This window comes from Taudactylus pleione, unplaced genomic scaffold, assembly GCF_031769625.1.
Source record: "Taudactylus pleione unplaced genomic scaffold, aTauple2 ptg001664l, whole genome shotgun sequence".
Lineage (NCBI taxonomy): Eukaryota > Metazoa > Chordata > Amphibia > Anura > Myobatrachidae > Taudactylus > Taudactylus pleione.
Genome location: NW_028286061.1, coordinates 657963 through 684442, shown reverse-complemented (window position 1 = coordinate 684442; position 26480 = coordinate 657963). Strand labels below are relative to the sequence as shown.

Genomic DNA, 26480 nt, shown 5'->3' with positions numbered 1-26480 from the left:
ATATTGTGTGATGATGATATTAGCACTGATGAGGGTGAGGATGACCTACAGTATGCCGCTAATTACATCATGGTGGATTCCAGTGGGGATGAGTGATATTGTGTGATGATAATATTAGCACTGATGAGGGTGGGGAAGACCTACAGTATGCCGCTAATTACATCATGGTGGATTCCAGTGGGGATGAGCAGATATTGTGTGATGATGATATTAGCACTGATGAGGGTGAGGAAGACCTACAGTATGCCGCTAATTACATCATGGTGGATTCCAGTGGGGATGAGTGATATTGTGCGATGATGATATTAGCACTGATGAGGGTGGGGAAGACCTACAGTATGCCGCTAATTACATCATGGTGGATTCCAATGGGGATGAGCAGATATTGTGTGATGATGATATTAGCACTGATGAAGGTGAGGAAGACCTACAGTATGCCGCTAATTACATCATGGTGGATTCCAGTGGGGATGAGTTATATTGTGTGATGATGATATTAGCACTGATGAGGGTGAGGAAGACCTACAGTATGCGGCTAATTACATCATGGTGGATTCCAGTGGGGATGAGCGGATATTGTGTGATGATGATATTAGCACTGATGAGGGTGAGGATGACCTACAGTATGCGGCTAATTACATCATGGTGGATTCCAGTGGGGATGAGTGATATTGTGCGATGATAATATTAGCACTGATGAGGGTGAGGAAGACCTACAGTATGCCGCTAATTAAATCATGGTGGATTCCAGTGGGGATGAGTGATATTGTGCGATGATGATATTAGCACTGATGAGGGTGAGGATGACCTACAGTATGCGGCTAATTACATCATGGTGGATTCCAGTGGGGGTTGAGCGGATATTGTGTGATGATGATATTAGCACTGATGAGGGTGAGGATGACCTACAGTATGCGGCTAATTACATCATGGTGGATTCCAGTGGGGATGAGTGATATTGTGTGATGATAATATTAGCACTGATGAGGGTGAGGAAGACCTACAGTATGCCGCTAATTACATCATGGTGGATTCCAGTGGGGATGAGTGATATTGTGTGATGATAATATTAGCACTGATGAGGGTGAGGATGACCTACAGTATGCGGCTAATTACATCATGGTGGATTCCAGTGGGGATGAGTGATATTGTGTGATGATGATATTAGCACTGATGAGGGTGAGGATGACCTACAGTATGCGGCTAATTACATCATGGTGTACTCCAGTGGGGATGAGCGGATATTGTGTGATGATGATATTAGCACTGATGAGGGTGAGGATGACCTACAGTATGCCGCTAATTACATCATGGTGGACTCCAGTGGGGATGAGCTGATATTGTGTGATGATGATATTAGCACTGATGAGGGTGAGGATGACCTACAGTATGCCGCTAATTACGTCATGGTGGATTCCAGTGGGGATGAGTGATATTGTGTGATGATAATATTAGCACTGATGAGGGTGGGGAAGACCTACAGTATGCCGCTAATTATATCATGGTGGATTCCAGTGGGGATGAGCAGATATTGTGTGATGATGATATTAGCACTGATGAGGGTGAGGAAGACCTACAGTATGCCGCTAATTACATCATGGTGGATTCCAGTGGGGAAGAGTGATATTGTGCGATGATGATATTAGCACTGATGAGGGTGGGGAAGACCTACAGTATGCCGTTAATTACATCATGGTGGATTCCTGTGGGGATGAGCAGATATTGTGTGATGATGATATTAGCACTGATGAAGGTGAGGAAGACCTACAGTATGCCGCTAATTACATCATGGTGGATTCCAGTGGGGATGAGTTATATTGTGTGATGATGATATTAGCACTGATGAGGGTGAGGAAGACCTACAGTATGCGGCTAATAACATCATGGTGTAATCCAGTGGGGATGAGTGATATTGTGCGATGATGATATTAGCACTGATGAGGATGAGGAAGACCTACAGTATGCCGCTAATTACATCATGGTGGATTCCAGTGGGGATGAGTGATATTGTGTGATGATGATATTAGCACTGATGAGGGTGAGGATGACCTACAGAATGCCACTAATTACATCATGGTGGATTCCAGTGGGGATGAGTGATATTGTGTGATGATGATATTAGCACTGATGAGGGTGAGGAAGACCTACAGTATGCCGCTAATTACATCATGGTGGATTCCAGTGGGGATGAGCGGATATTGTGTGATGATGATATTAGCACTGATGAGGGTGAGGATGACCTACAGAATGCCGCTAATTACATCATGGTGGATTCCAGTGGGGATGAGTGATATTGTGTGATGATGATATTAGCACTGATGAGGGTGAGGAAGACCTACAGTATGCCGCTAATTACATCATGGTGGATTCCAGTGGGGATGAGCGGATATTATGTGATGATAATATTAGCACTGATGAGGGTGAGGATGACCTACAGTATGCCGCTAATTACATCATGGTGGATTCCAGAGTGGGGATGAGTGATATTGTGTGATGATGATATTAGCACTGAAGAGGGTGAGGAAGACCTACAGTATGCCGCTAATTACATCATGGTGGATTCCAGTGGGGATGAGCGGATATTGTGTGATGATAATATTAGCACTGATGAGGGTGAGGATGACCTACAGAATGCCGCTAATTACATCATGGTGGATTCCAGTGGGAATGAGTGATATTGTGTGATGATAATATTAGCACTGATGAGGGTGAGGAAGACCTACAGTATGCCGCTAACTACATCATGGTGGATTCCAGTGGGGATGAGTGATATTGTGTGATGATATTAGCACTGATGAGGGTGAGGAAGACCTACAGTATGCGGCTAATTACATCATGGTGGATTCCAGTGGGGATGAGCGGATATTGTGCGATGATGATATTAGCACTGATGAGGGTGGGGAAGACCTACAGTATGCCGTTAATTACATCATGGTGGATTCCTGTGGGGATGAGCAGATATTGTGTGATGATGATATTTGCACTGATGAAGGTGAGGAAGACCTACAGTATGCCGCTAATTACATCATGGTGGATTCCAGTGGGGATGAGTTATATTGTGTGATGATGATATTAGCACTGATGAGGGTGAGGAAGACCTACAGTATGCGGCTAATAACATCATGGTGTAATCCAGTGGGGATGAGTGATATTGTGCGATGATGATATTAGCACTGATGAGGATGAGGAAGACCTACAGTATGCCGCTAATTACATCATGGTGGATTCCAGTGGGGATGAGTGATATTGTGTGATGATGATATTAGCACTGATGAGGGTGAGGATGACCTACAGAATGCCGCTAATTACATCATGGTGGATTCCAGAGGGGATGAGTGATATTGTGTGATGATGATATTAGCACTGATGAGGGTGAGGAAGACCTACAGTATGCCGCTAATTACATCATGGTGGATTCCAGTGGGGATGAGCGGATATTGTGTGATGATGATATTAGCACTGATGAGGGTGAGGATGACCTACAGAATGCCGCTAATTACATCATGGTGGATTCCAGTGGGGATGAGTGATGTTGTGTGATGATGATATTAGCACTGATGAGGGTGAGGAAGACCTACAGTATGCCGCTAATTACATCATGGTGGATTCCAGTGGGGATGAGCGGATATTATGTGATGATGATATTAGCACTGATGAGGGTGAGGATGACCTACAGTATGCCGCTAATTACATCATGGTGGATTCCAGAGTGGGGATGAGTGATATTGTGTGATGATGATATTAGCACTGAAGAGGGTGAGGAAGACCTACAGTATGCCGCTAATTACATCATGGTGGATTCCAGTGGGGATGAGCGGATATTGTGTGATGATAATATTAGCACTGATGAGGGTGAGGAAGACCTACAGTATGCCGCTAACTACATCATGGTGGATTCCAGTGGGGATGAGTGATATTGTGTGATGATATTAGCACTGATGAGGGTGAGGAAGACCTACAGTATGCGGCTAATTACATCATGGTGGATTCCAGTGGGGATGAGCGGATATTGTGCGATGATAATATTAGCACTGATGAGGGTGAGGAAGACCTACAGTAAGCCGCTAATTACATCATGGTGGATTCCAGTGGGGATGAGTGATATTGTGTGATGATAATATTAGCACTGATGAGGGTGAGGATGACCTACAGTATGCCGCTAATTACATCATGGTGGATTCCAGTGGGGATGAGCGGATATTGTGTGATGATGATATTAGCACTGATGAGGGTGAGGAAGACCTACAGTATGCTGCTAATTACATCATGGTGGATTCCAGTGGGGATGAGTGATATTATGTGATGTTGATATTAGCACTGATGAGGGTGAGGATGACCTACAGTATGCCGCTAATTACATCATGGTGGATTCCAGTGAGGATGAGCGGATATTGTGCGATGATAATATTAGCACTGATGAGGGTGAGGAAGACCTACAGTATGCGGCTATTTACATCATGGTGGATTCCAGTGGGGATGAGTGATATTGTGTGATGATAATATTAGCACTGATGAGGGTGAGGAAGACCTACAGTATGCCGCTAAATACATCATGGTGGCTTCCAGTGGGGATGAGCAGATATTCTGTGATGATGATATTAGCACTGATGACGGTGAGGAAGACCTACAGTATGCCGCTAATTACATCATGGTGGATTCCAGTGGGGATGAGTGATATTGTGTGATGATGATATTAGCACTGACGAGGGTGAGGATGACCTACAGTATGCCGCTAATTACATCATGGTGGATTCCAGTGGGGAGGAGTGATATTGTGTGATGATAATATTAGCACTGATGAGGGTGAGGAAGACCTACAGTATGCCGCTAATTACATCATGGTGGATTCCAGTGGGGATGAGCGGATATTATGTGATGATAATATTAGCACTGATGAGGGTGAGGATGACCTACAGTATGCCGCTAATTACATCATGGTGGATTCCAGAGTGGGGATGAGTGATATTGTGTGATGATGATATTAGCACTGAAGAGGGTGAGGAAGACCTACAGTATGCCGCTAATTACATCATGGTGGATTCCAGTGGGGATGAGCGGATATTGTGTGATGATAATATTAGCACTGATGAGGGTGAGGATGACCTACAGAATGCCGCTAATTACATCATGGTGGATTCCAGTGGGAATGAGTGATATTGTGTGATGATAATATTAGCACTGATGAGGGTGAGGAAGACCTACAGTATGCCGCTAACTACATCATGGTGGATTCCAGTGGGGATGAGTGATATTGTGTGATGATATTAGCACTGATGAGGGTGAGGAAGACCTACAGTATGCGGCTAATTACATCATGGTGGATTCCAGTGGGGATGAGCGGATATTGTGCGATGATGATATTAGCACTGATGAGGGTGGGGAAGACCTACAGTATGCCGTTAATTACATCATGGTGGATTCCTGTGGGGATGAGCAGATATTGTGTGATGATGATATTTGCACTGATGAAGGTGAGGAAGACCTACAGTATGCCGCTAATTACATCATGGTGGATTCCAGTGGGGATGAGTTATATTGTGTGATGATGATATTAGCACTGATGAGGGTGAGGAAGACCTACAGTATGCGGCTAATAACATCATGGTGTAATCCAGTGGGGATGAGTGATATTGTGCGATGATGATATTAGCACTGATGAGGATGAGGAAGACCTACAGTATGCCGCTAATTACATCATGGTGGATTCCAGTGGGGATGAGTGATATTGTGTGATGATGATATTAGCACTGATGAGGGTGAGGATGACCTACAGAATGCCGCTAATTACATCATGGTGGATTCCAGAGGGGATGAGTGATATTGTGTGATGATGATATTAGCACTGATGAGGGTGAGGAAGACCTACAGTATGCCGCTAATTACATCATGGTGGATTCCAGTGGGGATGAGCGGATATTGTGTGATGATGATATTAGCACTGATGAGGGTGAGGATGACCTACAGAATGCCGCTAATTACATCATGGTGGATTCCAGTGGGGATGAGTGATATTGTGTGATGATGATATTAGCACTGATGAGGGTGAGGAAGACCTACAGTATGCCGCTAATTACATCATGGTGGATTCCAGTGGGGATGAGCGGATATTATGTGATGATGATATTAGCACTGATGAGGGTGAGGATGACCTACAGTATGCCGCTAATTACATCATGGTGGATTCCAGAGTGGGGATGAGTGATATTGTGTGATGATGATATTAGCACTGAAGAGGGTGAGGAAGACCTACAGTATGCCGCTAATTACATCATGGTGGATTCCAGTGGGGATGAGCGGATATTGTGTGATGATAATATTAGCACTGATGAGGGTGAGGAAGACCTACAGTATGCCGCTAAGTACATCATGGTGGATTCCAGTGGGGATGAGTGATATTGTGTGATGATATTAGCACTGATGAGGGTGAGGAAGACCTACAGTATGCGGCTAATTACATCATGGTGGATTCCAGTGGGGATGAGCGGATATTGTGCGATGATAATATTAGCACTGATGAGGGTGAGGAAGACCTACAGTAAGCCGCTAATTACATCATGGTGGATTCCAGTGGGGATGAGTGATATTGTGTGATGATAATATTAGCACTGATGAGGGTGAGGATGACCTACAGTATGCCGCTAATTACATCATGGTGGATTCCAGTGGGGATGAGCGGATATTGTGTGATGATGATATTAGCACTGATGAGGGTGAGGAAGACCTACAGTATGCCGCTAATTACATCATGGTGGATTCCAGTGGGGATGAGTGATATTATGTGATGTTGATATTAGCACTGATGAGGGTGAGGATGACCTACAGTATGCCGCTAATTACATCATGGTGGATTCCAGTGAGGATGAGCGGATATTGTGCGATGATAATATTAGCACTGATGAGGGTGAGGAAGACCTACAGTATGCGGCTATTTACATCATGGTGGATTCCAGTGGGGATGAGTGATATTGTGTGATGATAATATTAGCACTGATGAGGGTGAGGAAGACCTACAGTATGCCGCTAAATACATCATGGTGGCTTCCAGTGGGGATGAGCAGATATTCTGTGATGATGATATTAGCACTGATGACGGTGAGGAAGACCTACAGTATGCCGCTAATTACATCATGGTGGATTCCAGTGGGGATGAGTGATATTGTGTGATGATGATATTAGCACTGACGAGGGTGAGGATGACCTACAGTATGCCGCTAATTACATCATGGTGGATTCCAGTGGGGAGGAGTGATATTGTGTGATGATAATATTAGCACTGATGAGGGTGAGGATGACCTACAGTATGCGGCTAATTAAATCATGGTGGATTCCAGTGGGGATGAGCTGATATTGTGTGATGATAATATTAGCACTGATGAGGGTGAGGATGACCTACAGTATGCCGCTAATTACATCATGGTGGATTCCAGTGGGGATGAGTGATATTGTGTGATGATGATATTAGCACTGATGAGGGTGAGGATGACCTACAGTATGCCACTAATTACATCATGGTGGATTCCAGTGGGGATGAGTGATATTGTGTGATGATGATATTAGCACTGATGAGGGTGAGGAAGACCTACAGTATGCCGCTAATTACATCATGGTGGATTCCAGTGGGCATGAGTTATATTGTGTGATGATAATATTAGCACTGATGAGGGTGAGGAAGACCTACAGTATGCGGCTAATTACATCATGGTGGATTCCAGTGGGGATGAGTGATATTGTGTGATGATGATATTAGCACTGATGAGGGTGAGGAAGAACTACAGTATGCTACTAATTACATCATGGTGGCTTCCAGTGGGCATGAGTTATATTGTGTGATGATAATATTAGCACTGATGAGGGTGAGGAAGACCTACAATATGCCGCTAATTACATCATGGTGGATTCCAGTGGGGATGAGTGATATTGTGTGATGATGATATTAGCACTGATGAGGGTGAGGATGACCTACAGTATGCCGCTAATTACATCATGGTGGATTCCAGTGGGGATGAGCGGATATTGTGTGATGATAATATTAGCACTGATGAGGGTGAGGATGACCTACAGTATGCCGCTAATTACATCATGGTGGATTCCAGTGGGGATGAGTGGATATTGTGTGATGATAATATTAGCACTGATGAGGGTGAGGAAGACCTACAGTATGATGCTAATTACATCATGGTGGATTCCAGTGGGGATGAGTGATATTGTGTGATGATGATATTAGCACTGATGAGGGTGAGGAAGACCTACAGTATGCCACTAATTACATCATGGTGTACTCCAGTGGGGATGAGTGATATTGTGTGATGATGATATTAGCACTGATGAGGGTGAGGATGACCTACAGTATGCGGCTAATTACATCATGGTGGATTCCAGTGGGGATAAGTGATATTGTGTGATGATGATATTAGCACTGATGAGGGTGAGGATGACCTACAGTGTGCCGCTAATTACATCATGGTGGACTCCAGTGGGGATGAGCTGATATTGTGTGATGATGATATTAGCACTGATGAGGGTGAGGATGACCTACAGTATGCCGCTAATTACATCATGGTGGATTCCAGTGGGGATGAGCAGATATTGTGTGATGATGATATTAGCACTGATGAGGGTGAGGAAGACCTACAGTATTCCGCTATTTACATCATGGTGGATTCCAGTGGGGATGAGTGATATTGTGCGATGATGATATTAGCACTGATGAGGGAGGGGAAGACCTACAGTATGCCGCTAATTACATCATGGTGGATTCCAATGGGGATGAGCAGATATTGTGTGATGATGATATTAGCACTGATGAAGGTGAGGAAGACCTACAGTATGCCGCTAATTACATCATGGTGGATTCCAGTGGGGATGAGTTATATTGTGTGATGATGATATTAGCACTGATGAGGGAGAGGAAGACCTACAGTATGCGGCTAATTACATCATGGTGGATTCCAGTGGGGATGAGCGGATATTGTGTGATGATGATATTAGCACTGATGAGGGTGAGGATGACCTACAGTATGCGGCTAATTACATCATGGTGGATTCCAGTGGGGATGAGTGATATTGTGTGATGATAATATTAGCACTGATGAGGGTGAGGAAGACCTACAGTATGCGGCTATTTACATCATGGTGGATTCCAGTGGGGATGACTGATATTGTGTGATGATGATATTAGCACTGATGAGGGTGAGGATGACCTACAGTATGCGGCTAATTACATCATGGTGTACTCCAGTGGGGATGAGTGATATTGTGTGATGATGATATTAGCACTGATGAGGGTGAGGATGACCTACAGTATGCCGCTAATTACATCATGGTGGAATCCAGTGGGGATGAGCTGATATTGTGTGATGATGATATTAGCACTGATGGGGGTGAGGATGACCTACAGTATGCCGCTAATTACATCATGGTGGATTCCAGTGGGGATGAGTGATATTGTGTGATGATAATATTAGCACTGATGAGGGTGGGGAAGACCTACAGTATGCCGCTAATTACATCATGGTGGATTCCAGTGGGGATGAGCAGATATTGTGTGATGATGATATTAGCACTGATGAGGGTGAGGAAGACCTACAGTATGCCGCTAATTACATCATGGTGGATTCCAGTGGGGATGAGTGATATTGTGCGATGATGATATTAGCACTGATGAGGGTGGGGAAGACCTACAGTATGCCGCTAATTACATCATGGTGGATTCCAATGGGGATGAGCAGATATTGTGTGATGATGATATTAGCACTGATGAAGGTGAGGAAGACCTACAGTATGCCGCTAATTATATCATGGTGGATTCCAGTGGGGATGAGTTATATTGTGTGATGATGATATTAGCACTGATGAGGGTGAGGAAGACCTACAGTATGCGGCTAATTACATCATGGTGGATTCCAGTGGGGATGACTGATATTGTGTGATGATAATATTAGCACTGATGAGGGTGATGAAGACCTACAGTATGCCGCTAATTACATCATGGTGGATTCCAGTGGGGATGAGTGATATTGTGCGATGATGATATTAGCACTGATGAGGGTGAGGATGACCTACAGTATGCGGCTAATTACATCATGGTGGATTCCAGTGGGGATGAGCGGATATTGTGTGATGATGATATTAGCACTGATGTGGGTGAGGATGACCTACCTACAGTATGCGGCTAATTACATCATGGTGGATTCCAGTGGGGATGAGTGATATTGTGTGATGATAATATTAGCACTGAAGAGGGTGAGGAAGACCTACAGTATGCCGCTAATTACATCATGGTGGATTCCAGTGGGGATGAGTGATATTGTGTGATGATGATATTAGCACTGATGAGGGTGAGGATGACCTACAGAATGCGGCTAATTACATCATGGTGGATTCCGGTGGGGATGAGTGATATTGTGTGATGATGATATTAGCACTGATGAGGGTGAGGATGACCTACAGTATGCGGCTAATTACATCATGGTGTACTCCAGTGGGGATGAGTGATATTGTGTGATGATGATATTAGCACTGATGAGGGTGAGGATGACCTACAGTATACAGCTAATTACATCATGGTGGACTCCAGTGGGGATGAGCTTATATTGTGTGATGATGATATTAGCACTGATGAGGGTGAGGATGACCTACAGTATGCCGCTAATTACGTCATGGTGGATTCCAGTGGGGATGAGTGATATTGTGTGATGATAATATTAGCACTGATGAGGGTGGGGAAGACCTACAGTATGCCGCTAATTACATCATGGTGGATTCCAGTGGGGATGAGTGATATTGTGCGATGATGATATTAGCACTGATGAGGGTGGGGAAGACCTACAGTATGCCGCTAATTACATCATGGTGGATTCCAGTGGGGATGAGCGGATATTGTGTGATGATGATATTAGCACTGATGAGGGTGAGGATGACCTACAGAATGCCGCTAATTACATCATGGTGGATTCCAGTGGGGATGAGTGATATTGTGTGATGATGATATTAGCACTGATGAGGGTGAGGAAGACCTACAGTATGCCGCTAATTACATCATGGTGGATTCCAGTGGGGATGAGCGGATATTGTGTGATGATGATATTAGCACTGATGAGGGTGAGGATGACCTACAGTATGCCGCTAATTACATCATGGTGGATTCCAGAGTGGGGATGAGTGATATTGTGTGATGATGATATTAGCACTGAAGAGGGTGAGGAAGACCTACAGTATGCCGCTAATTACATCATGGTGGATTCCAGTGGGGATGAGCGGATATTGTGTGATGATAATATTAGCACTGATGAGGGAGAGGATGACCTACAGAATGCCGCTAATTACATCATGGTGGATTCCAGTGGGGATGAGTGATATTGTGTGATGATGATATTAGCACTGATGAGGGTGAGGAAGACCTACAGTATGCCGCTAATTACATCATGGTGGATTCCAGTGGGGATGAGCGGATATTGTGTGATGATGATATTAGCCCTGATGAGGGTGAGGATGACCTACAGTATGCCGCTAATTACATCATGGTGGATTCCAGAGTGGGGATGAGTGATATTGTGTGATGATGATATTAGCACTGAAGAGGGTGAGGAAGACCTACAGTATGCCGCTAATTACATCATGGTGGATTCCAGTGGGGATGAGCGGATATTGTGTGATGATAATATTAGCACTGATGAGGGTGAGGAAGACCTACAGTATGCCGCTAATTACATCATGGTGGATTCCAGTGGGAATGAGTGATATTGTGTGATGATAATATTAGCACTGATGAGGGTGAGGAAGACCTACAGTATGCCGCTAACTACATCATGGTGGATTCCAGTGGGGATGAGTGATATTGTGTAATGATGATATTAGCACTGATGAGGATGAGGATGACCTACAGTATGCGGCTAATTACATCATGGTGGATTCCAGTGGGGATGAGCGGATATTGTGGGATGATATTAGCACTGATGAGGGTGAGGAAGACCTAAGTATGCGGCTAATTACATCATGGTGGATTCCAGTGGGGATGAGCGGATATTGTGCGATGATAATATTAGCACTGATGAGGGTGAGGAAGACCTACAGTAAGCCGCTAATTACATCATGGTGGATTCCAGTGGGGATGAGTGATATTGTGTGATGATAATATTAGCACTGATGAGGGTGAGGATGACCTACAGTATGCCGCTAATTACATCATGGTGGATTCCAGTGGGGATGAGCGGATATTGTGTGATGATGATATTAGCACTGATGAGGGTGAGGAAGACCTACAGTATGCCGCTAATTACATCATGGTGGATTCCAGTGGGGATGAGCGGATATTGTGTGATGATGATATTAGCACTGATGAGGGTGAGGAAGACCTACAGTATGCCGCTAATTACATCATGGTGGATTCCAGTGGGGATGAGCGGATATTGTGTGATGATGATATTAGCACTGATGAGGGTGAGGAAGACCTACAGTATGCCGCTAATTACATCATGGTGGCTTCCAGTGGGGATGAGCGGATATTGTGCGACGATAATATTAGCACTGATGAGGGTGAGGATGACCTACAGTATGCCGCTAATTACATCATGGTGGATTCCAGTGGGGATGAGTGATATTGTGTGATGTTGATATTAGCACTGATGAGGGTGAGGATGACCTACAGTATGCCGCTAACTACATCATGGTGGATTCCAGTGGGGATGAGTGATATTGTGTGATGATGATATTAAAACTGATGAGGGTGAGGATGACCTACAGTATGCCGCTAATTACATCATGGTGGATTCCAGTGGGGAGGAGTGATATTGTGTGATGATAATATTAGCACTGATAAGGGTGAGGATGACCTACAGTATGCGGCTAATTACATCATGGTGGATTCCAGTGGGGATGAGCTGATATTGTGTGATGATAATATTAGCACTGATGAGGGTGAGGATGACCTACAGTATGCCGCTAATTACATCATGGTGGATTCCAGTGGGGATGAGTGATATTGTGTGATGATGATATTAGCACTGATGAGGGTGAGGATGACCTAAAGTATGCGGCTAATTACATCATGGTGGATTCCAGTGGGGATGAGCAGATATTGTGTGATGATATTAGCACTGATGAGGGTGAGGAAGACCTACAGTATGCCGCTAATTACATCATGGTGGATTCCAGTGGGGATGAGTGATATTGTGTGATGATGATATTAGCACTGATGAGGGTGAGGAAGACCTACAGTATGCCGCTAATTACATCATGGTGGATTCCAGTGGGGATGAGTGATATTGTGTGATGATGATATTAGCACTGATGAGGGTGAGGATGACCTACAGTATGCTGCTAATTACATCATGGTGGATTCCAGTGGGGATGAGTGATATTGTGTGATGATAATATTAGCACTGATGAGGGTGAGGATGACCTACAGTATGCGGCTAATTACATCAAGGTGGATTCCAGTGGGGATGAGCGGATATTGTGTGATGATGATATTAGCACTGATGAGGGTGAGGAAGACCTACAGTATGCGGCTAATTACATCATGGTGGATTCCAGTGGGTATGAGCGGATATTGTGTGATGATATTAGCACTGATGAGGGTGAGGAAGACCTACAGTATGCCGCTAATTACTTCATGGTGGCTTCCAGTGGGGATGAGTGATATTGTGTGATGATATTAGCACTGATGAGGGTGAGGAAGACCTACAGTATGCCGCTAATTACATCATGGTGGATTCCAGTGGGGATGAGCGGACATTGTGCGATGATATTAGCACTGATGAGGGTGAGGAAGACCTACAGTAAGCCGCTAATTACATCATGGTGGATTCCAGTGGGGATGAGCGGATATTGGGCCTGATTCAGACCCACTTGCGAGCGGCTGTCCGCTCGCAAGTGGGTCGATGTTATGCACTGAGCATGCGCACGACGGAGGGAGCTCCATCGTGCGCATGCGCCAGACGCGACGAGCGAAGGAAAGTCCTTCGCTCGTTGTGTCTGATCAAAGGGGACGTGATGTCGATGTTGATTGACAGCACCCCCCCTTTGGTGGGCGTGCCGGGGGCGTGCCTCCCTGACGGGGGCGTTCCCACGGGAACGCCTCCCGTCAGAAGCCGGCCCACTGACATCACTAGTGATGTCAGTGGGAGTGATTTTGGCACTGATAGAGCCAAAATCACTCCCGAGCTTGCGGTTGAAAACCTCAACCGCAGGCTCCGGCTCGGAGTTTCGATGGTCGCGAAGATCTCGACCATCGCGGCCATCAAAATGCACGCTCGTATAGGCTGTGGGTGGTGACCCACAGCTATACGACCGTCCAGGAGGACGCTCCATTTTCATGGAGGGCGGCCCTCATTCAGAGCGTGCGCTCTGCTCAGAGCGTACGGCTCTGAATGAGGGCCATTGTGCGATGATGATATTAGCACTGATGAGGGTGAGGAAGACCTGCAGTATGCCGCTAATTATATCATGGTGGATTCCAGTGGGGATGAGTGATATTGTGTGATGTTAGCACTGATGAGGGTGAGGATGACCTACAGTATGCGGCTAATTACATCATGGTGGATTCCAGTGGGGATGAGTGATATTGTGTGATGATAATATTAGCACTGATGAGGGTGAGGATGACCTACAGTATGCCGCTAATTACATCATGGTGGATTCCAGTGGGGATGAGTGATATTGTGTGATGATGATATTAGCACTGATGAGGGTGAGGATGACCTACAGTATGCCGCTAATTACATCATGGTGGATTCCAGTGGGGATGAGCTGATATTGTGTGATGATGATATTAGCACTGATGAGGATGTGGAAGACCTACAGTATGCCGCTAATTACATCATGGTGGATTCCAGTGGGGATGAGTGATATTGTGTGATGATAATATTAGCACTGATGAGGGTGAGGAAGAACTACAGTATGCCGCTAATTACATCATGGTGGCTTCCAGTGGGGATGAGTGATATTGTGTGATGATGGTATTAGCACTGATGAGGGTGAGGAAGAACTACAGTATGCGGCTAATTACATCATGGTGGCTTCCAGTGGGGATGAGCAGATATTGTGTGATGATAATATTAGCACTGATGAGGGTGAGGAAGAACTACAGTATGCGGCTAATTACATCATGGTGGATTCCAGTGGGGATGAGTGATACTTTGCGATGATGATATTAGCACTGATGAGGGTGAGGAAGACCTACAGTATGCCGCTAATTACATCATGGTGGATTCCAGTGGGGATGAGTGATATTGTGCGATGATGATATTAGCACTGATGAGGGTGAGGAAGACCTACAGTATGCCGCTAATTACATCATGGTGGATTCCAGTGGGGATGAGCTGATATTGTGCGATGATGATATTAGCACTGATGAGGGTGAGGATGACCTACAGTATGCGGCTAATTACATCATGGTGGATTCCAGTGGGGATGAGCTGATATTGTGCGATGATGATATTAGCACTGATGAGGGTGAGGATGACCTACAGTATGCCGCTAACTACATCATGGTGGATTCCAGTGGGGATGAGCTGATATTGTGCGATGATGATATTAGCACTGATGAGGGTGAGGAAGACCTACAGTATGCGGCTAATTACATCATGGTGGATTCCAGTGGGGATGAGCAGATATTGTGCGATGATAATATTAGCACAGATGAGGGTGAGGAAGACCTACAGTATGCCGCTAATTACATCATGGTGGATTCCAGTGGGGATGAGCGGATATTGTGTGATGATAATATTAGCACTGATGAGGGTGAGGAAGACCTACAGTATGCCGCTAATTACATCATGGTGGATTCCAGTGGGAATGAGCGGATATTCTGTGATGATGATATTAGCACTGAAGAGGATGAGGATGACCTACAGTATGCCGCTAATTACATCATGGTGGATTCCAGTGGGGATGAGTGATATTGTGTGATGATGATATTAGCACTGATGAGGGTGAGGAAGACCTACAGTATGCCGCTAATTACATCATGGTGGATTCCAGTGTGGATGAGCGGATATTGTGCGATGATAATATTAGCACTGATGAGGGTGAGGATGACCTACAGTATGCGGCTAATTACATCATGGTGGATTCCAGTGGGGATGAGTTATATTGTGCGATGATGATATTAGCACTGATGAGGGTGAGGAAGACCTACAGTATGCGCTAATTACATCATGGTGGATTCCAGTGGGGATGAGCTGATATTGTGCAATGATGATATTAGCACTGATGAGGGTGAGGAAGACCTACAGTATGCCGCTAATTACATCATGGTGGATTCCAGTGGAGATGAGTGATATTGTATAATGATGATATTAGCACTGATGAGGGTGAGGAAGACCTACAGTATGCGGCTAATTACATCATGGTGGATTCCAGTGGGAATGAGCGGATATTCTGTGATGATGATATTAGCACTGAAGAGGATGAGGATGACCTACAGTATGCCGCTAATTACATCATGGTGGATTCCAGTGGGGATGAGTGATATTGTGTGATGATGATATTAGCACTGATGAGGGTGAGGAAGACCTACAGTATGCCGCTAATTACATCATGGTGGATTCCAGTGGGGATGAGTGATATTGTGTGATGATGATATTAGCACTGATGAGGGTGAGGAAGACCTACAGTATGCCGCTAATTACATCATGGTGGATTCCAGTGGGGATGAGTGATATTGTGTGATGATGATATTAGCACGGATGAGGGTGAGGAAGACCTACAGTATGCCGCTAATTACATCATGATGGATTCCAGTGGGGATGAGCTGATATTGTGTGATGATATTAGCACTGATGAGGGTGAGGATGACCTACAGTATGCCGCTAATTACATCATGGTGGATTTCAGTGGGGATGAGCTGATATTGTGTGATGATATTAGCACTGATGAGGGTGAGGAAGACCTACAGTATGCTGCTAATTACATCATGGTGGATTCCAGTGGGGATGAGTGATATTGTGTGATGATAATATTAGCACTGATGAGGGTGAGGAAGACCTACAGTATGCGCTAATTACATCATGGTGGATTCCAGTGGGGATGAGCTGATATTGTGTGATGATATTAGCACTGATGAGGGTGAGGATGACCTACAGTATGCCGCTAATTACATCATGGTGGATTCCAGTGGGGATGAGCTGATATTGTGTGATGATATTAGCACTGATGAGGGTGAGGAAGACCTACAGTATGCTGCTAATTACATCATGGTGGATTCCAGTGGGGATGGGTGATATTGTGTGATGATAATATTAGCACTGATGAGGGTGAGGAAGACCTACAGTATGCGCTAATTACATCATGGTGGATTCCAGTGGGGATGAGTGATATTGTGTGATGATGATATTAGCACTGATGAGGGTGAGGATGACCTACAGTATGCCGCTAATTACATCACGGTGGATTCCAGTGGGGATGAGCGGATATTGTGTGATGATGATATTAGCACTGATGAGGGTGAGGAAGACCTACAGTATGCGGCTAATTACATCATGGTGGATTCCAGTGGGGATGAGTGGATATTGTGTGATGATGATATTAGCACTGATGAGGGTGAGGAAGACCTACAGTATGCGGCTAATTACATCATGGTGGACTCCAGTGGGGATGAGTGATATTGTGTGATGATGATATTAGCACTGATGAGGGTGAGGAAGACCTACAGTATGCCGCTAATTACATCATGGTGGATTCCAGTGGGGATGAGTGATATTGTGTGATGATGATATTAGCACTGATGAGGGTGAGGATGACCTACAGTATGCCGCTAATTACATCATGGTGGATTCCAGTGGGGATGAGTGATATTGTGTGATGATAATATTAGCACTGATGAGGGTGAGGAAGACCAACAGTATGCGGCTAATTACATCATGGTGGATTCCAGTGGGGATGAGCGGATATTGTGTGATGATGATATTAGCACTGATGAGGGTGAGGAAGACCTACAGTATGCGGCTAATTACATCATGGTGGATTCCAGTGGGGATGAGTGATATTGTGTGATGATGATATTAGCACTGATGAGGGTGAGGAAGACCTACAGTATGCGGCTAATTACATCATGGTGGCTTCCAGTGGGGATGAGCGGATATTGGGCCTGATTCAGACCCACTCGCGAGCGGCTGTCCGCTCGCAAGTGGGTCGATGTTCTGCACTGAGCATGCGCACGACGGAGGGAGCTCCGTCGTGCGCATGCGCCAGACGCGATGAGCGAAGGGTTTTCCTTCGCTCGTAGTGTCTCTTCCAAGGGGGCGTGCTGTCGATGTTGACTGACAGCACGCCCCCTTTGGTGGGCGTGCCGGGGGCGTGCCTCCCTGACAGGGGCGTTCCCACGGGAACGCCTCCCGTCAGAAGCCGGCCCACTGACATCACTAGTGATGTCAGTGGGAGTGATTTTGGCTCTGATAGAGCCAAAATCACTCCGGAGCTTGCGGTTGAAAACCTCAACCGCAGGCTCCGTCTCGCAGTTTCGATGGTCGCGATGGTCACGACCATCGCGGCCATCAAAATGCACGCTCGTATAGGCTGTGGGTGGTGACCCACAGCTATACGAGCGTCCAGGAGGATGCTCCATTTTTATGGAGGGCGGCCCTCATTCAGAGCGTGCGCTCTGCTCAGAGCATACGGCTCTGAATGAGGGCCATTGTGCGATGATGATATTAGCACTGATGAGGGTGAGGATGAACTGTAGAAATCATTAACACTGTTAGCTGCTTCCAGTCCATTGGTAGCTTGTCTTGTAGTGGTCCAAGCACTCCAGCCACAAAAGTTGCAGTCCCTGTCGCTGAAGTACTTGGGACCTGATCCAGACCTTCTCGCTAGGATGCATACGCTCGTAGCTGCCGATGGTTCGCATTGAGCGCATGCATCACAGTGCGCATGCACGAACCAGTGCGAGAGATCGGGAAGCGTACGCTCGCTGCGCATAGACTGCCCTGTAAAATGAGTGACAGGAGAGGCAGTTTGTGGGTGGTAACAGGGGCAGGCGTGCCTGAGCGTCTTAACACTGTTTCAGAGGCGTGCATAATTAATACGCAGCGTCATAGTACACGTCACCTGGTTGTATTTCACACTGAAGTGTTCACAGTGCTTGCGGCAGGGTATAGTCAACCTCAAGCGCTGCATTCACTTCCGATTGTACCCAATGTATCGATGGTTGCATACGCTTCCTGCAGATGAAGTGCGCAAGTGGGCGTCTTAAGACAGGCTGGTGGGCATCTGCATACACAGGGCGATCGCACGCCAAGACAGTGAGCGTGCTTATGCCTTGCTGTGCAATCGCCTGTTTTGCCATCACTGGGCCGAATTTGCATATGCATCGGGTGAGCGAACACATCTAGCGAGCGGGGCTGAATGAGCTCCTTGGTTTGTTAGATTGTACATGCATTTTGTAATGTACAACATAAGGGTGGGTTGGATGACCCAAGGAAAATGCCATTGTGCACCATTTTTGTTTCCATTATGGGCTGTATGTTTGGGGGGCATTGATAATAGGTTTCTGTCACTCACAAGGCCATTTTAATCTCTTGTATTCTCCCGACTCCTGAAGGTGGGTATCCACTACCCAATTAAAATGAGCGATTGAACAATAACGTTATCATTCAATATTTCACAAATCGGCCATGAAATTGTCGAAAACGACCAGTGATGCGCACATCTATCATCGCCTGAACATGTTGGTCAATATACGGATTTGTACCCCTCCCCCACCCCCTCATATGTTTTTAAGCAGGGACCTAGCATTTGACTGCACAAGGCAACAGGCATAATTACAAGTAAGTCCTATTTATATTGTTAGTATCAGTTTATTTGGGGTGAGCGTTTGGGTGTGGGGCCCCCTGAGCTGTGCCGGCCGGACCTCTCCAGGGCATCACCATGTAATACATATAGTCACTTTGTATATCACCCTCATGTTTGTTTATTATTTATGTATTTTTTCACACACATTCTGCCCTTATCATTATTATAACACTTGTTAATTACTTTACACACCTGATACTATATAACACTTGTTAATTACTTTACACACCTGATACTATATAACACTTGTTAATTACTTTACACACCTGATACTATATAACACTTGTTAATTACTTTACACACCTGATACTTGAACACATCACTGTCACCCTTTTTTTCGTGTGATGCCCTGGGGAGGTCTTTGGCTGAGCTGACTTTTGGGGTGCCCTGCGTCCCAGATGTGAACCCCAGAGTGTTAGGGACCTGCTCAATGAGGTGACCTTGACGCTGGTGGGCAGGCCCGTATCAGTGGCCATTGATGTGCAAACTACCTCTGAAATTCTATATTATAAAATTAAATGTATACAGTAATGATCGCATAGTGCATCTGCAACTCTGTTTTTTGTATATGTCAATATGCGGATAGCGACAGATTGGCCATGTTCAGGGATGAGGGAGGGCGTCTGCACTGTACGACTGAACGCTCAGTGTACGCACAACACAGACTGTGTAATGACTGCACCATTACAATGTCATAATCGTGCAGTCTCTTCACAGTCTGCTAGTGGATGTGCCCATGGAGAATTGCTGCATGGACCAGTTTGCAATTGAAAACTCACATTTGGATGCTTTTGGTTTAATAATTTGCTCCACATTTCAAATTTCAGTAATTTTATTTAGAATCAATCAATCTTATACTTGCCTTCCACTACTTATCCATTTCCCTGTACTGCCCTTGGGCCTCTGATCTAGATCTTGATTAATGAAAACATTCTTTCTATGGGGTCGTATAGTTTATTAAATTGCCATCCTGTCTGCACGATGTTTCATAGATGTGCCGTGTGTTTGTGCAGCTGCTCTGTTGCTCAGTTTAGCCAGACAGCTCGCTGCAGACTGTGGCTAATATGGATAAACAATATGGTGAGCAGTGAGGTGATTATGACAGGAAATTAATGTTATTGAGGATAATAAAACTATAGGAACAAAAACAGGCCCAAATTATGTGATTTTAGCTGGTAATATAATTTTGAAATACAAATCCAAAACCAAAACACAGGGACCGCGCACATCTCTACAGTATACAGACAGCTGCAGTATACCCACCTTTTGTTTCATAACCTTCAGTCTCTGCTCCAAGTCTCTATGCTCCCGTGCTCCTTGTAGGACCGTCCGATGGACCTGGTCAAACATAAGAATAATATAAAGTGCTTACACGTTACACCATTCACTGCACTACTATATACAGTGCTAACACGTTACACTACTACACCATTATATACAGTGCTAACACGTTACACTACTACACCATGCACCACACCATTATATACAGTGCTAACACGTGACACTACTACAGAATGCACCGCAGCGTTATATACAGTGCTAACACGTTACACTACTACACCATGCACCATTATATACAGTGCTAACACGTTACACTTCTACACCATGCACCAATATATACAGTACTAACACGTTACACTACTACACCATGCACCATTATATACAGTGCTAACACGTTACACTACTACACCATGCACCATTATATACAGTGCTAACACATTACACTACTACACCATGCACCATTATATACAGTGCTAACACGTTACACTACTACACCATGCACCATTATGTACAGTGCTAACACGTTACACTACTACACCATACACCATTATATACAGTGCTATTATATACAGTGCTAACACGTTATACTACTACACCATGCACCATTATATACAGTGCTAACACGTTACACTACTACACCATGCACCGCAGCGTTATATACAGTGCTAACACGTTACACTACTACACCATGCACCATTATATACAGTGCTAACACATTACACTACTACACCATGCACCATTATATACAATGCTAACACGTTACACTACTACACCATGCACCATTATATACAGTGCTAACACATTACACTACTACACCATGCACCATTATATACAGTGCTAACACGTTACACTACTGCACCATTATATACAGTGCTAACACATTTTCACTACTACACCATGCACCATTATATCCAGTGTTAACATGTTACACTAGTACACCATGCACCATTAAATACAGTGCTAACACGTTACACTACTACACCAAGCACCATTATATACAGTGCTAACACATTACACTACTACACCATGCACCATTACATACAGTGCTAACACGTTACACTACTACACCATGCACCATTATGTACAGTGCTAACACGTTACACTACTACACCATACACCATTATATACAGTGCTATTATATACAGTGCTAACACGTTACACTACTACACCATGCACCATTATATACAGTGCTAACACATTACACTACTACACCAAGCACCATTATATACAGTGCTAACACATTACACTACTACACCATGCACCATTACATACAGTGCTAACACGTTACACTACTACACCATGCACCATTATGTACAGTGCTAACACGTTACACTACTACACCATACACCATTATATACAGTGCTATTATATACAGTGCTAACACGTTACACTACTACACCATGCACCATTATATACAGTGCTAACACATTACACTACTACACCATGCACCATTATATACAGTGTTAACATGTTACACTAGTACACCATGCACCATTATATACAGTGCTAACACGTTACACTACTACACCATGCACCATTATATACAGTGCTAACACGTTACACTACTACACCATGCACCATCATATACAGTGCTACAAGTTACACTACTACACCATGCACCATTATATATAGTGTTAACATGTTACACTAGTACACCATGCACCATTATATACAGTGCTAACACGTTACACTACTACACCATGCACCATTACATACAGTGCTAACACGTTACACTACTACACCTTGCACCACACCATTATATACAGTGCTAACACGTTACACTACTACACCATGCACCATTATATACAGTGCTAACACGTTACACTACTACACCATACACCATTATATACAGTGCTATTATATACAGTGCTAACACGTTACACTACTACACCATGCACCATTATATACAGTGCTAACACGTTACACTACTACACCATGCACCGCAGCGTTATATACAGTGCTAACACGTTACACTACTACACCATGCACCATTATATACAGTGCTAACACATTACACTACTACACCATGCACCATTATATACAGTGTTAACATGTTACACTAGTACACCATGCACCATTAAATACAGTGCTAACACGTTACACTACTACACCATGCACCATCATATACAGTGCTAACACGTTACACTACTACACCATGCACCATTATATACAGTGCTAACACGTTACACTACTACACCATACACCATTATATACAGTGCTATTATATACAGTGCTAACACGTTACACTACTACACCATGCACCATTATATACAGTGCTAACACGTTACACTACTACACCATGCACCGCAGCGTTATATACAGTGCTAACACGTTACACTACTACACCATGCACCATTATATACAGTGCTAACACATTACACTACTACACCATGCACCATTGTATACAGTGTTAACATGTTACACTAGTACACCATGCACCATTAAATACAGTGCTAACACGTTACACTACTACACCATGCACCATTATATACAGTGCTAACACGTTACACTACTACACCATGCACCATCATATACAGTGCTAACACGTTACACTACTACACTATGCACCATTACATACAGTGCTAACACGTTACACTACTACACCTTGCACCACACCATTATATACAGTGCTAACACGTTACACTACTACACCATGCACCATTATATACAGTGCTAACACGTTACACTACTACACCATACACCATTATATACAGTGCTATTATATACAGTGCTAACACGTTACACTAGTACACCATGCACCATTATATACAGTGCTAACACATTACACTACTACACCATGCACCATCATATACAGTGCTAACACGTTACACTACTACACTATGCACCATTACATACAGTGCTAACACGTTACACTACTACACCTTGCACCACACCATTATATACAGTGCTAACACGTTACACTACTACACCATGCACCATTATATACAGTGCTAAAATGTTACACTACTACACCATACACCATTATATACAGTGCTATTATATACAGTGCTAACACGTTACACTACTACACCATGCACCATTATATACAGTGCTAACACGTTACACTACTACACCATGCACCGCAGCGTTATATACAGTGCTAACACGTTACACTACTACACCATGCACCATTATATACAGTGCTAACACATTACACTACTACACCATGCACCATTATATACAGTGTTATTATATACAGTGCTAACACGTTACACTACTACACCATGCACCATTATATACAGTGCTAACACGTTACACTACTACACCATACACCATTATATACAGTGCTATTATATACAGTGCTAACACGTTACACTAGTACACCATGCACCATTATATACAGTGCTAACACATTACACTACTACACCATGCACCATCATATACAGTGCTAACACGTTACACTACTACACTATGCACCATTACATACAGTGCTAACACGTTACACTACTACACCTTGCACCACACCATTATATACAGTGCTAACACGTTACACTACTACACCATGCACCATTATATACAGTGCTAAAACGTTACACTACTACACCATACACCATTATATACAGTGCTATTATAGACAGTGCTAACACGTTACACTACTACACCATGCACCATTATATACAGTGCTAACACGTTACACTACTACACCATGCACCATTATATACAGTGCTAACACGTTACACTACTACACCATGCACCATTATATACAGTGCTAACACATTACACTACTACACCATGCACCATTATATACAGTGCTAACACATTACACTACTACACCATGCACCATTATGTACAGTGCTAACACGTTACACTACTACACCATACACCATTATATACAGTGCTATTATATACAGTGCTAACACGTTACACTACTACACCATGCACCATTATATACAGTGCTAACACGTTACACTACTACACCATGCACCGCAGCGTTATATACAGTGCTAACACGTTACACTACTACACCATGCACCATTATATACAGTGCTAACACATTACACTACTACACCATGCACCATTATATACAATGCTAACACGTTACACTACTACACCATGCACCATTATATACAGTGCTAACACATTACACTACTACACCATGCACCATTATATACAGTGCTAACACGTTACACTACTGCACCATTATATACAGTGCTAACACATTTTCACTACTACACCATGCACCATTATATCCAGTGTTAACATGTTACACTAGTACACCATGCACCATTAAATACAGTGCTAACACGTTACACTACTACACCAAGCACCATTATATACAGTGCTAACACATTACACTACTACACCATGCACCATTACATACAGTGCTAACACGTTACACTACTACACCATGCACCATTATGTACAGTGCTAACACGTTACACTACTACACCATACACCATTATATACAGTGCTATTATATACAGTGCTAACACGTTACACTACTACACCATGCACCATTATATACAGTGCTAACACATTACACTACTACACCAAGCACCATTATATACAGTGCTAACACATTACACTACTACACCATGCACCATTACATACAGTGCTAACACGTTACACTACTACACCATGCACCATTATGTACAGTGCTAACACGTTACACTACTACACCATACACCATTATATACAGTGCTATTATATACAGTGCTAACACGTTACACTACTACACCATGCACCATTATATACAGTGCTAACACATTACACTACTACACCATGCACCATTATATACAGTGTTAACATGTTACACTAGTACACCATGCACCATTATATACAGTGCTAACACGTTACACTACTACACCATGCACCATTATATACAGTGCTAACACGTTACACTACTACACCATGCACCATCATATACAGTGCTACAAGTTACACTACTACACCATGCACCATTATATATAGTGTTAACATGTTACACTAGTACACCATGCACCATTATATACAGTGCTAACACGTTACACTACTACACCATGCACCATTACATACAGTGCTAACACGTTACACTACTACACCTTGCACCACACCATTATATACAGTGCTAACACGTTACACTACTACACCATGCACCATTATATACAATGCTAACACGTTACACTACTACACCATACACCATTATATACAGTGCTATTATATACAGTGCTAACACGTTACACTACTACACCATGCACCATTATATACAGTGCTAACACGTTACACTACTACACCATGCACCGCAGCGTTATATACAGTGCTAACACGTTACACTACTACACCATGCACCATTATATACAGTGCTAACACATTACACTACTACACCATGCACCATTATATACAGTGTTAACATGTTACACTAGTACACCATGCACCATTAAATACAGTGCTAACACGTTACACTACTACACCATGCACCATCATATACA

General features: G+C 43.9%; 1 protein-coding gene across 1 annotated transcript in view; it reads right to left on the bottom strand.

Annotated features, from left to right (window-relative positions):
* Window positions 1-26480, bottom strand: part of ACAP1 (ArfGAP with coiled-coil, ankyrin repeat and PH domains 1) — a 449099-nt gene that overhangs the window by 91074 nt on the left and 331545 nt on the right. Inside the window, exon 9 of the mRNA XM_088464394.1 lies at window positions 21055-21129. Within this exon, the coding sequence (XP_088320520.1) occupies window positions 21055-21129 (75 nt within the window). The remainder of the gene's footprint in view (window positions 1-21054; window positions 21130-26480) is intronic.